The 12,535-nt window shown below is 48.1% G+C and overlaps 1 protein-coding gene and 2 non-coding genes across 6 annotated transcripts; all 3 read left to right on the top strand.

The window, feature by feature from the left end:
• The first annotated feature begins 215 nt into the window (after positions 1–215).
• Tmem107 (transmembrane protein 107) lies at positions 216–6,575 on the top strand. Of its 4 annotated transcripts, XM_028869422.2 has the most exons (5): positions 283–463; positions 666–733; positions 827–927; positions 1,896–1,992; positions 2,209–3,638. In XM_028869422.2, exons 1-5 carry the CDS (start codon positions 377–379, stop codon positions 2,276–2,278), a joined length of 423 nt encoding a protein of 140 aa, XP_028725255.1. In that variant the 5' UTR covers positions 283–376; the 3' UTR covers positions 2,279–3,638. The 4 variants fall into 4 exon arrangements, with proteins under 4 accessions (XP_028725256.1, XP_037056883.1, XP_037056882.1 ...); XM_028869423.2 differs by lacking the exons at positions 1,896–1,992; positions 2,209–3,638 and adding an exon at positions 6,446–6,575 and having other exon boundaries at positions 216–463; positions 827–1,025; XM_037200988.1 differs by lacking the exons at positions 1,896–1,992; positions 2,209–3,638 and adding an exon at positions 1,304–1,346 and having other exon boundaries at positions 216–463; positions 827–1,025.
• On the top strand, positions 2,889–3,022 carry LOC114693251. Its single transcript, XR_003734517.1, has one exon. It is a non-coding gene; the product is annotated as a U8 small nucleolar RNA (small nucleolar RNA).
• On the top strand, positions 4,523–4,625 carry LOC114693260. The gene has a single exon (XR_003734524.1). It is a non-coding gene; the product is annotated as a U6 spliceosomal RNA (small nuclear RNA).
• Positions 6,576–12,535: the final 5,960 nt, after the last annotated feature.

The following is a 12,535-nucleotide window of genomic DNA, read 5'->3' on the forward strand; positions in this document are numbered from 1 at the left end:
TCCCGGGGAGAGTTTCGGTCTGGGGAAGGGAGGCCACCGACAACCCGGGGCTCGGCGACAGGACGCACACCCTCCTCTCCGTTCGTGCCCTCGGCTCCTCGTGCCCGAGGCGCGGGGCGCGGAGGAGACGGGAGGATCTGGCGGTTCCGGGGGCGCCCCGGGCGGGTCCACCCCACCACCTCGCAGGCACCAGGAGGTCGAGCATCGCTTTAGGATGCCCCGGACCTACAAGACCCCGGGCGAGGGGCGCGGCGCTATCGCGAGACTTCCGGAGACGGGCCTCGCTGGCGGACGCAGTTACCATGGCAACCGGGAGGCGCCCGGCCGGGCGCGCGGGAAGGAGGCCGGAGGAGCGGCCCGCTGGGTCCCCGAGGCCATGGGCCGGATCACCGGGCTCGTGCCCTCGCGGTTCCTGACGCTCTTGGCTCATCTGGTGGTTGTCATGACGCTCTTCTGGTCCCGGGTGAGACGCGGGCGCGCGGGCAGGGCAGGGCAGGGCAGGGCGCGCGCCCTCCGCTTCTCCGCCTGGAGAGGACCCCGCTCAGCTCGGGCCCCCTCCTCCCCGGGGTCCCGTGTCCCCCCCGGGCCCTCCCCGACCTGTCCCCGCGGCCCAGTCCCTCCTTTTGACTTTTTTTTCCTTTCTTTTTTTCTGCCCGGCTCTCCAGGAAAGCAACATCCAGGCTTGCCTGCCTCTCCAGTTCACCCCCGAGGAATACGAGAAGCAGGACGTCCAGTGAGCTCCCGGGGGGCGGGGTGGGCGTGCCGGGGTCTGCGGAGTCCTTCGGGAGACGAGGCCTGATCCGGCCTGATCCTGTCCTCTCCGCAGGCTGGTGACCGCGCTCTGCCTCACCCTGGGCCTCTTCGCGGTGGAGCTGGCCGGCTTCCTCTCCGGAGTTTCCATGTTCAACAGCACCCAGAGCCTCCTCTGTATCCTTTCGGCCTGCCCAGCGTCCGCACAGGCCTCATCTCCAAGTCACCGTTCTTTGCACAAGTCTCTGCCCAGGGGGCAAAGCCAATCTCTCTAGGTGAGCGGCCTTAGCACGGAGTGAAGTCTTCAGACAGTGGTTAAGCCCTGTTATGAACCAGGTTCTGGCGACCCCCCGGGTGGGAGTCAAGCCTTTTTCTCTCCCTTGAGGGGGCGGGAGATACACATCTGTAAATCAGTGTGATAAACACTATGCTGTTGAGTATGTAAAATACAAAGCGATACGAGAACGCAGAAGGAGCCGAGAAAACGCGGCACAAAAGAAGGTTCTTGATGGCCGGAGGTGGTGCCACAGGCCTTTAATCCTAACACTCCTAGGGAGGCAGGAGCAGGTGGATCTCTGAGTTCGAGGCCACCCTGGTCTACAGAGTGAGTTCCCGGGCAGCCAGGGCTGTTGCACAGCTGTCTCCAAAAAAGAAAAGAAAACGGAAGAAGGCAGCTCTTGACTCCTGATCTGTGGACAAGGAGGACCAGGCACTGGAGAGACCCAGTGGTGTATCAGGCCTGTAGGTATTCTTGTGTGGCTTAGGGTGTCTGTGGCATTAACCGCCCCAGAAGTGTGCGGGGTTGCCCTAGTTATGTAGAAGGGGTTCCATCTTTTTGTTGTTGTTGTTGTTGTTGTTTTTGTGTTTTGTCTTTTGAGACAGGGTTTCTTTACATAGCCCTGGCTGTCCTAGAACTACCTTGTAAGCCAGGCTGGCCTTGAACTCACAGAGATCCTCCTGCCTCGGCATCCCAAGTACTGGGGATCAAAGGTGTGCGCCACCACCTCCCGGCTGAGCTCTGGCCTCTCAAGCGTGGCTGCCAACGCTGGCAGTTGCTTTATGGGAAGGGAACGAGAGATGAACCCAGGTCCAGACGCCCAAGGGGCCCTGCACCCCCTGTTGTTTTCCTTGACTGCTGTCCTAAGCCATTGCAGCCCACTGTAGCGCGTCCGTGGCCCTCTCCTTCTTCATATTCGAGCGATGGGAATGTACCACATACTGGTACATCTTTGCCGTCTGCAGGTGCCGTTTTTTAGCACCCAGGATTTCAGAACGGGGTGGGGGTGGAAAGTCTATTCCAGACCTGAAGCTTTCCCCTGCCCAGACCTTTTCCCGCACCTGTGAAATTAATAGTGTCCTGAAGTTTCATATCCATCCCCAAACCCAGTCCCAGGTAGGGTTTGGAGGTTTGGGTATTTGTGTTGGGAGGGGCCCTGAACCCGCCCCCTCTTTCCACAGCGCCTTCCCAGCTCTCACAGAAACAGCATTATTCATCGCTGTCTTTGGGCTGAAAAAGAAACCTTTCTGAGCACGACCCGGACGTAGGAACCAAGGCTGGAAAAGTGATGCGCTTCCTCCGGTTGGGGGAGAAGCAAGGCATAGGCTTCAGGTTTCTCTCTCTCTACCCTTTGCCCCTCCCAACTGCTTCTAAGCAGAGAATGGCAGTGTTGGGATGAGATCTCTCAAACCTTGGGTTATAATTTTATTTTTAGAGCCTTGTAATAAAATAAATTTTATAATACTAGTCTGATGCTATTTTTCAGAAGACAAATGAGTGGGCCAAGAAGCTGGTGTAAATAAAGGCTTTTTTCCCTCTAAGGCACGAGCCAGTAGGTGGTCCTTCTATTTGGATTTTTACGGTACAAGATAGACGGAAGTGGGCGGAGATATGTAAATAACCACAGCGCATAGGGCTTCTAATTTGCCGTATGTGAGCAAAGTATTCTGGGAGGTTTTATTTCTCCCGTTTTGGCGCCGAATGGAAAATAATTTATATTAAGCGACTTCCACATAGATATTACTCTATGATTGTGAGAATACTGAAGCATTGGGTTTGTGCTAAAGAAATGTCACATTCTCACCCTCGCTTTAACCGGAAATGTCTTTTCCTAATTAGGAACGGGCCCCTGCGCTCCTTATCGTCAGGAGGTTAATCCTTACCTGTTCCTCCTCTGGAGGGCAGTAGAAAATGATGATTGGAGCTTGCATGATCTGCTGATTAGCATTTCCGTGTGGCCAGGACCTGACAACATCCTGGTTGCTCCTATCTGATTCTCTGACGATCACACATTTTTTTAACGTGTTAATTGACAGAACTTTTCAGCCACATTTTAGGTCTAATTTTTCACTTCACCACCGACCGCAACTCAGTTAGGTTACTTGTGTCTGTGCCTTTGTGTGTCAACTGCTCAGTTAGGTTACTTGTGTCTGTGTCTGTGCCTGTGCTTGTGTCTGTGCCTGTGTCAACCTCTCAGTTAGGTTACTTGTGTCTGTGCCTGTGTGTGTCAACCTCTCAGTTAGGTTACTTGTGTCTGTGCCTGTGTGTGTCAACCTCTCAGTGTCTGGTGTAAAAGCTCTTTAGTTGGTGAATATCCTGGCAGAGCACCCTACCCACTCACCGTGCTTCCCAGGAGAAGCTTTCTGATGACACCCAGACACAGCCTTACCCATGACCTTGAGCTGCCCTTCATCTAGCATTCATTCTGTGACCTCGCCATAGGCAAAGCACCGTTAATAGGGAGAAGAAATGAAGTGTGACCCACACTCTCAGCTTTGGCCATACAGAGGTAAGAAAGAAAGACTTCTAGTCCTCCCGTTATTTAATTGTGTAAATTGTTGTATATGCTACAAAAAAAAAAAATGATTAGAGTGTCTTAGCGACACTTTAAGTTGTGAGAGCCACCAAAATATTATTTGTCTCAGCTATTGTTGAGAAACTTGAGAATGACTCTGAGAAGTCCACACCCTTTCATGTGTCTTACTGAGCATGGAAAAATTTGCTTTTCAGAAGCTTTACTAACAGGTTGCCAAATATAACTATTATTTAAAATTAAACAGTGTGAACTTGCGATTAAGTAGGTTATATTTACGCTGGAGGTACAGCTCACTGCTAAGTGCATACTTGTTATGCTTGAGGCCGTGGGTGAAATCCTCAGCCAGGATGGTGATGCATGCCCACAGTACCAGCACTCAGCACACAGAGGAGGCAGTGCCACAAGTTCAAGGTCAGCCTGGTCTACACAGTGCGTTTCCAGTCAGCCAGGGCTACATAGTGAGACCCTGTCTCAAACAAAACAAGAGCACGTTGCTACCCCTCCTAGGGATGGAGGAGTTAGCCCAGCTCTGGAGGTTCCATGCTGGGTTCCCCCAGCATCAACACCATGATGAGATTGGTGTTTCTGTAGCTCAGGATGGAGGCTGAGTTCAACCTGAGAAGGTTCCCCAGGCAGCTGCAGGCTTGATAACAGTTCTGTCTTCCGAATGCTCAGTATTATTCTCTGCTGACTGGATTGTCAAGTACAGATCCTTTGAACCCTCAGAAAGCCTGCTCCTTTTTGTAGTCAAATCTTTCAAAGGTTTCTCAAAGCACTTTTATGCAGCAGTGGATTTAAGAAAACTAAATGAGAAGTCTGTACAAGGCTTCCTTGTAACACATATGCTAGGAAACAGTCTCCTGCTGGCCAGTCCACCACATCTACCTCTCTGGATTTTGATGGATTTGTTTCACAAGGTTCTAACTAATTTATATACAGTGGATGTAGTGTTTTTATAAGTGCTTGCTTCCACAGCATGTATACTAACCCGGGAAGGATACAGAGATTAGCATGGCCCCGTGCAAGGACGACACACACATTCCTGAAGCAGTCCATCGTTTTGGTGATGTTTTCCTGTAATTTTAAGAGACTACATATGGGGTGGGAGGTGTTAAAAACTTGTACAACTTAAAAATAGCGCGATTAAGCTGGTTTCCCCCAAAATTAAAAAAATTTTTTTAAAGTAATAGAACTCTGGCATGGTGTTGTACATCTTGATCCCCGCTTCTTCCTTTTCTCAAAAAGAAAAACAAAAGGCAGAGTCAGAGGTAACATTAGTGCAGATTAATCCTAAGAGTGTTAGAGTTGTTACATTGTCTCCAGCCCATTAAATAAATGTAGGTGAGCACTGTCTCTTTGCTGACAACTGCTACTTCCTTCTCCTCCTCCTCCTCCTCCTTTGTGTGGGGCTGAGGATTCAACTTAGGATTTCAAAGTATTTCCAGTCCCACAACCAACTGGCACTACTACTACTTCTTAATTACATTTTATTGATTAATTTGATATGCTTGTCAAATGTGTGTGCGTGCGTGTGTGTGTGTGTGTGTGTGTGTGTTTGTGTGTGTGTGTGTGTGTGTGTGTGTGGTCAGAAGACAACTTACCAGAGTTGCACTCTCCATCCACCAGATGGTAGGCTTGGGAGTCGGTGTTTTTATCCTCTGCCCTTAACTCCACCACCCCCTTTTATTTATTTATTTTTAAGACAAGGTCCCAGTGTCCTACATCATCTGGAGCTTGCTATGTAGCCGAGGATGACCTTGAATGTCTGTCTGATCCTCCTATCTCAGGAAGGATTGCTCAACCATGCTCAGTTTTTGTGGCCTTGGAGATGAAACAAGGTCATGTGCATCCTAGGCAAGCATTCTCCCAACTGAGGTATAACCTTAGCCCCACCCTGGTCTCCTCTCTAGTCCTTAAATACCAACTAGATGCTTCTGGTTTTTCTATACCTGTGGAGCAGCGGCTCTGAACCCAGATGTTGCCCCACCCCCAAAGCCATCACCCTCCCTCTGCCTCAGTTCCCTCATCTGTACTCATAAGGCAACATCAGAGGTCTTAACAGCAAGCATCAGAAACAGATTTTCATTTTGCTGTGATGTTAGTGGCTTCCTAGATCTGAGGATTATTTGTTTATTTATGGTTCTTTTGAAACAGGATCTCTCTGTTAGAGGCCATGGCTGTCCTGGAACTTGCTATGTAGACTGGACTGGCCTTGAACTCACAGATCTGCCTGCCTCTGCCTCCTGATTGCTAGGATTAAAGATATGTGCCAGCGTGCTGGGGTGTAGATCTCAGGACCGTTTTAGAGACCCTCTTCACAGTTGGGAAATGAAGTCTGGAGCCTGAGTGCTCAATTGGCTCTGAGACTTGGGTTCTGAAGGTTCTCTCTCCCGCCTGCTGCTGCAGCCTAGATCTGTAGTTCTCTGACCTGGAGCCTGTTCAGTCTGCTCTGGGGTGTTTCCTGCAAGGCTGGGGGTGGGCACCATGCAGCTTGAGGAGCAGCTGTCTGGCTGTTGTTGAACTTGCCTGATATGTCTCAGTAGTGAATACTTTTATGGGGTGTGGAGGAGCATGCTACAGCCACCTCTGAAAGGGACCAAATTGGTTCCATCAGTTCACAGACTATCTGGTGGGGCTGTAAGGAAGACTGAGCTAATCCTGGTGTGGATACGGTAGCCAGGCAGGAGTGTGTCAGATCTAGGACTTTAGGACCTTTTTCATGAGTTTACTGGATCATGAGGGACATCCGTTTTCACCTGTTCAGTGTCTGTTCCTTTCCTAATAATGGCACCCCGTTTGCCTCTTGGAACTCCCCATTCTTAGTCTTTATGTCCAGTGAGAGGCTGACAGCCACTTCGTCCTAATCCTTCTTTTTGCTTCAGGGGTGACCAGGTGGCCAATAACAGCATCCCGTCTTCCCTGATCCAGTGATGGAGTCTACTGTAAACCTTAACAAGCCGGGGCTCAAAAGTGCTGAACATCTGGGAAAGAGAAGATTAGTCTCTGATAAATAAAGTTTGCTGCAAAATAAACTCATTCAGACAGTGGGCAGGGGGTGCCCTGGAGGGGTGGCTCAGTGGTTAAATGCTGGTACTGCTCTTGCTGAGGACCCAGGTTCTGGTTTCTAGCACCCACATCATGCAGCTCACAACAACCTATAACTCCAGCTCCAGGGGGATATGAGGCCCCTCCATGGGCACCTGCACTCATGGCCATATATCCACATACATACACATACTTTAAAAAAATGGCCAGGAAGCCAGGCAGATCTCTGTGAGTTTGAGGCCAGCCTGGTCTACAGAGCGAGATCCAGGACAGGCACAAAGCTACACAGAGAAACCCTGTCTCGGAAAAAAAAAAAAAAAAAGGCCAGGAATGATGGTGTATGCCTTTTTAGTGCCAGTACTTGGGAGGCAGTACACAGGAGGATCACTGTGAGTTAGAAGTCATCCTGATCTACACAGCAAGCTTCAGGATAGCAGGACTGCATAAGAAACCCTGTCTCAATAAATAAATAAATAAATTTTAAAAAATGATTTTTTTAGAGACAAAACAAAAAGACAGGAAGGGCCTGGTGAGGTGGCTCAGTGGGTAAGGGCGCCTTCAGCCAACCCTGATGGCCTGAGTTTGGTTACTGCAACCCACATAAAGGAAGGCGCAAATGGAGTCTGACCTCTGACCTCTACACTTGTGCCGTTGGGAGTGTGCATCCACGCACATAAATACGTGAATAAAATGTAATAAATCTACTAAAACTAATAGAAAACAAAACCAAAATAACTCACGCAGAGTGCAATTTCATGATTAGATGGGCTAATCGAACACACACCAAAATCTATAAAAAGAACTAAGTAAGTAGAACTTACTAGATACTAAGGATGTCATTTTAAAAATAAGTTGGGGCCAGGTATAGTGTATTCCAACACTGGGCAGGCAGATCTCTGTGAACTCAAGACCAGCCTGGTCTACAAATTGAGTTCCAGCACAGCCAGGGCTACATAGAGAAAACCTGTGCTGAAAAACAAAACAAAGAAAAAAACACCAAGTTGGGGAACACACACACACACACACACACACACACACACACACACACACGTCTAATTTTATTTACATGCATAAGTGTATGTCGAACCTCCCCCAAGTCAGGCAAGAACTGTACCTCTGAGCTATACCTCTGTGTGTGTAGTGTGTGTGCATGCGTGTGTGTATTTCCAAAAGAACTGAACACAGATGTATACACCCACAGTCATAGCAGCATCATTCATGAGAGCTGAAGGAGAAACATCCCAAGTGTTCTGTCACAGACGATGGGTCAACAGAACGTGGTGCTTATGCACAGTGGAGTATTATTCAACTTACAAAGGAGCGTCTGTGAGGGAGCTGGAGATGGACAATGAACACAGGACTAACAGGACGAGAACGTCAGTGTTCAGAGCACAGGAGAACTATGGTGGTCATGGTTTTTTGTTTGCTGTTTAGTTTTGTTTTCTTCATTCTAAATTGAGGCTGGAGAGATGGCTCAGGGGTTAAAAGCACTAACTGCTTTTACAGCGGACCTGGGTTTGGTTTCTAGCACCCATATGGTGGTTCACAACCATCCATAACTCCAGTTCCAAGGGATCCGTTGCTCTCTCCTAGCCTCCACAGGAATGCACATTGTGGTATACATGCAGATAAGACCTTCATACATATAAAATAAGCAAATCTAAAATTTTTTTGTTTGTTTTTCAAGGCAGTCTCACTGTTTGGCCCTGGCTGTTCTGAAACTCACTCTAGACTAGGCTGGCCTCGAATTCAGAGATCCTCCTGCCTCTGCCTCCTGAGTGCTGGAATTAAAGGTGTGTGTTACTACCGCCCAGTTCTAAATTTTTTAATTAATTAATTAGTTAATTAACTAATTTGAGACGGGGTTCTCACTATGTAACTCTGGATGGACTGGAACTTGTTCCGTGGACCTCGCTGGCCTCATCCTCACAGAGGTCCAGCTGCCTCTGTCCCTTTTGTACTGGCGGTAAAGGAGCCCAGTACCACACCCGGCGATTTTATTTTTTATTAGCTTATTTGTACAAAGTAATGAATTTCATTGTGACATTTGTATGCATGTATGTACCATACTTTAATCATGTTCCTGCTCTTTATTACCCTTCTATCCCCTCGTGCCCCGGTCCTTAGCCTCTCTCATGTCTTATTCACTCATTCATTTATTTACTTTTGAGACAAGGTCTTACTATGCAGCCCCAGCCAGACTAGAACTTGCTATATAGATCATCTTTTCAATAATTCCAACTCTTGAAATTATTTTAAGATAATTTTTGGTGACTCATTATCAGGAACTGTTTGATTAGTATATCTATTTTATATACATATACACCAGGCCCTATCTCTTTAAACTTTTTCTAGAGAAACTTTAAGAATCCCTGCTTTATGGTCGGGCAGTGGTGGCGCACGCCTTTAATCCCAGCACTCAGGAGGCAGAGGCAGGCGGATCTCTGTGAGTTAGAGGCCAGCCTGGTCTACAGAGTGAGTCCCAGGACAGTCAGGGCTACACAGAGAAACCCTGTCTCAAAATATAACAAGAAAGGAAGAAACAAACAAGTAGAAAAGAAGAGAAGAAGGCCTGCTTTAATACATGGCCTCTGAGACATCTGAGAGAGCTCTACTTTATGAGGCTGCTGTGGTGGCTCAAACCTCAAATCTCAGTGCTCAGGAGTCTGAGGCAGGAGGATTACTTGAGTTCAAGACCAGCCTACATCAAACCTCAAACACACATACATGCAAACCCACCTGCAAGAAAATAATAACTTTAAATATTTATTCATTTTAATTATGTATATGGGTCTGCATAAGTGTGCTTGAGTGAAGATGCCTCAGAGGTCAGAGGCACTGGATCCACACATCAAGAGTCACAGCAGGTAGGAGCCACCCAGTGTGGGTGCTGGGAATCCAGTTTGGTTCATCTGAAAGAACAGCAAGTGCTTTTAACTACCGAGTCATCTCTCTAGCCCTGAATAATATTTTTTCAGTTAAAACAAAGGAGGCTGAACTCACATATCCACCATGAAAACAAAAAACTAAAACAAAACAAAAACCCAAAATCCCATAGCAGAATTGAAATGAGAAAACAATTTCACCTCCTATTGTCCTGGTCCTAAATTTTAGACAATTCTTTTTATTTCCCCATCCCAAAAGAATTGACTTTCACTGTTGCTCTTTAAAGACATAACCCAGCTATGTAGCCAACCCGGCACTGAACTTCCAATTCTCCTGCCTCAGGACTGGTGATATGGTTTAGTTGGTTGTTGTGGGATATTTGTACACTCTGAAGATGTGTCACTCATGGTGATTGGTTTAATAAAGAGCTGAATGGCCAACAGCTAGGCAGGAAGAAGTTAGGCAGGACTTCTGTGGACAGAGAGGACTCTGGGAAAAAGAAAGGCAGAGTCACCAGCCAGACATGGAGAGGAAACAGGAGGTGCAAGATGGAAGAGAGGTAACACCATGTGGCAGAACATAGATTAATTTAGATGTGTTAATTTAAGTTATAAGAGCTAGTTGAGACAAGCCTAAGCTAAAGGCTGAGCTTTCATAATTACTAAGAAGTGTCTGTGTTGTTATTTGGGAGCTGGTGGCCCAGAGAAAGACCAGCTACAGTGGGTAGATGCCCTTTCCTGTGACCTGGGACCCACACTGTGGAAGGAGAACCAGCTTTCCCTCCAACTTCGACCTGGATGCTCTGCTAGCTGACAGACAGTTGGCCAGCTTTACTAATCTGACCTTACAGGTGTCGCAAATGCTGTTCATTACACTATGCTGTCTTTGTTCTTGCTTGTAGCTTTACCACAGCAGAGAGTTAGCCCTATCCCAGTCACCAGGGTGTGGCTGCAGTCTTTCTCAGTTACCTCATACTTAGCTCCTTGTGTTTTGTAAGGCGGGTGGCCTGAGGTGGTCACCTAGGTGAAAGCTTCTTCTCAGAAGCCATCTTTATGGTTTAACCTGTTAAAATTAGCTGCATTAAGCCTGGCAGTGGTAGCGCACACCTTTAATCCCAGCACTCGGGAGGCAGGGGCAAGCGGATCTCTGTGAGCTCGAGGGCAGCCAGGGCTACATAGAGACACCCTGTCTCAAAAACCAAACCAAACCAAATAACTGCATTAGACGCAAGGGTATAGGGAAGGACAGTAGTGTCCCCCATAGGTTCCTCAAGCACTTTGTGGTGGGGAGGGACAGCCCTGCTGTCGTTGGTCGGAGCCTTGTCCTCGCCCAGCCAGCTGCAAACCTTTACCCATCTTCCTCAGTGCTCCTAATGCTGCCACTTTAAGCCCGACCTTCATGGTAACTCCAGCTTCTGTCCCCACTGCTGTATACCTGAGCAGCTTGCCCCTGTCACTGAGGACCCTCCTCCCTCACTACCTACACAGAGCCAGCTCCTTTCTCACTAGAACTTGGGAGGCAGACACAAGAGGATGCCAAGTTCAAGACCAGTCTGAGCTTCATAGGGAAACCCTACCTCAAAACAAGTAAATAGTCAAAGGTGCTTTGAATGGTTTTTTTTTTTTTCCTTTGCTTGTTGAGACAGGGTCTTGCTATATATCTTTAGCTGGCCTCGAAATCACTCTGTAGACCGGGCTGGCCTTGAACTCACAAAGATCCACCTGTCTCTGCCTCTGAAATGCTGGTATTAAAGGCTCAGACTTAGTTTTTTTTTTTTTTTTCATATTTATTTTTAATTATTTGCATATGTCTGTGTATGGATATGTGCATCTGAGCGCAGGTGCTCACTGAGGCCAAAGGCATTGGCTCTCCTGAAGCTGGAGTCCCAGGGGGTTGTGAACTGCCAGCTGTGGGTGCTGGAAACTGAACTCGGGTCCCCCGAACTCAGGTCCTCTGAACTCAGTTCTTAACTGCTGAGCCATCTCTCTAGGTCCTGGGATTGACTTTGTTTCTTTGAAGCAGGATTTGCTCTGTAGCCTGTGCCGTGGCCCTGTGACAGCTTCCCTGTAGCCTGTGCCGTGGCCCCGTGACAGCTTCCCTGTAGCCTGTGCCGTGGCCCCGTGGCAGCTTCCCTGTAGCCTGTGCCGTGGCCCCGTGACAGCTTCCCTGTAGCCTGTGCCGTGACCCCGTGACAGCTGCCCTGTAGCCTGTGCTGTGGCCCCGTGACAGCTTCCCTGTAGCCTGTGCTGTGGCCCTTGTCACAGTCAGCTTCAGTTGTCACTTAGACATAAACTGGAGTCACCGGGAAGAGGGACCCTCACTGAAGAACTGCCTCCATCATATTACCAGTGGGCCTTTGGGCATGTTTGGGCAGCAGCTTCTTAATTGCTAATTGACACGGGAGGACCTAGCCCACGGTGGGCAGGGCCACCCACGGGCAAATGAGTGTAGGCTGTGTAACAGCATTGGCTGAGATGAGGGAAGCGAGCCAGTAGGCCGTGGTTCTCTGGTCCTCATGGTTTCTGCTTCATTTCCTACCGCCAGGTCCCGACCTCCAATTCCTATCCTGAAGACCGTAAACTATAATAAACTCTTTCCTCCACAAGCTGGGTTTTTGTTTTTGTTTTTGTTTTGTCTGTTTGTTTTGTTTTGTTTGTTTTTTGAGACAGGATCTCTCTATGAAACAGTCCTGGCATTTACCCTATAGACCAGGCTGGCCTTGAACTCACGGAGATCTACCTTCCTCTGCCTCCTGAGTGCTGGCATTAAAGGTGTGTGCCACCACTGCCTGACCACAAGCTGGTTTTGATCAGTATTTATCAAAGCAGCAGAAAGCAAACTAGAACGATCCTCTCGCCTCCTGATAGCTAAGATTACAGCTGTCTGCAGCCACACTCAACTCTTGGGAATCTTTAAAAATAAATTTTGAGTAGATTATATATTTGTATATAAATAGAAGCTACAAAGGAATACTGGCACATTTAACTGTACAAGAATGTTGGGATGGGGTATAGCTTGGTGGTAGACGGCATGTTTAAGAT

Source organism: Peromyscus leucopus, chromosome 8b, assembly GCF_004664715.2.
Source record: "Peromyscus leucopus breed LL Stock chromosome 8b, UCI_PerLeu_2.1, whole genome shotgun sequence".
Lineage (NCBI taxonomy): Eukaryota > Metazoa > Chordata > Mammalia > Rodentia > Cricetidae > Peromyscus > Peromyscus leucopus.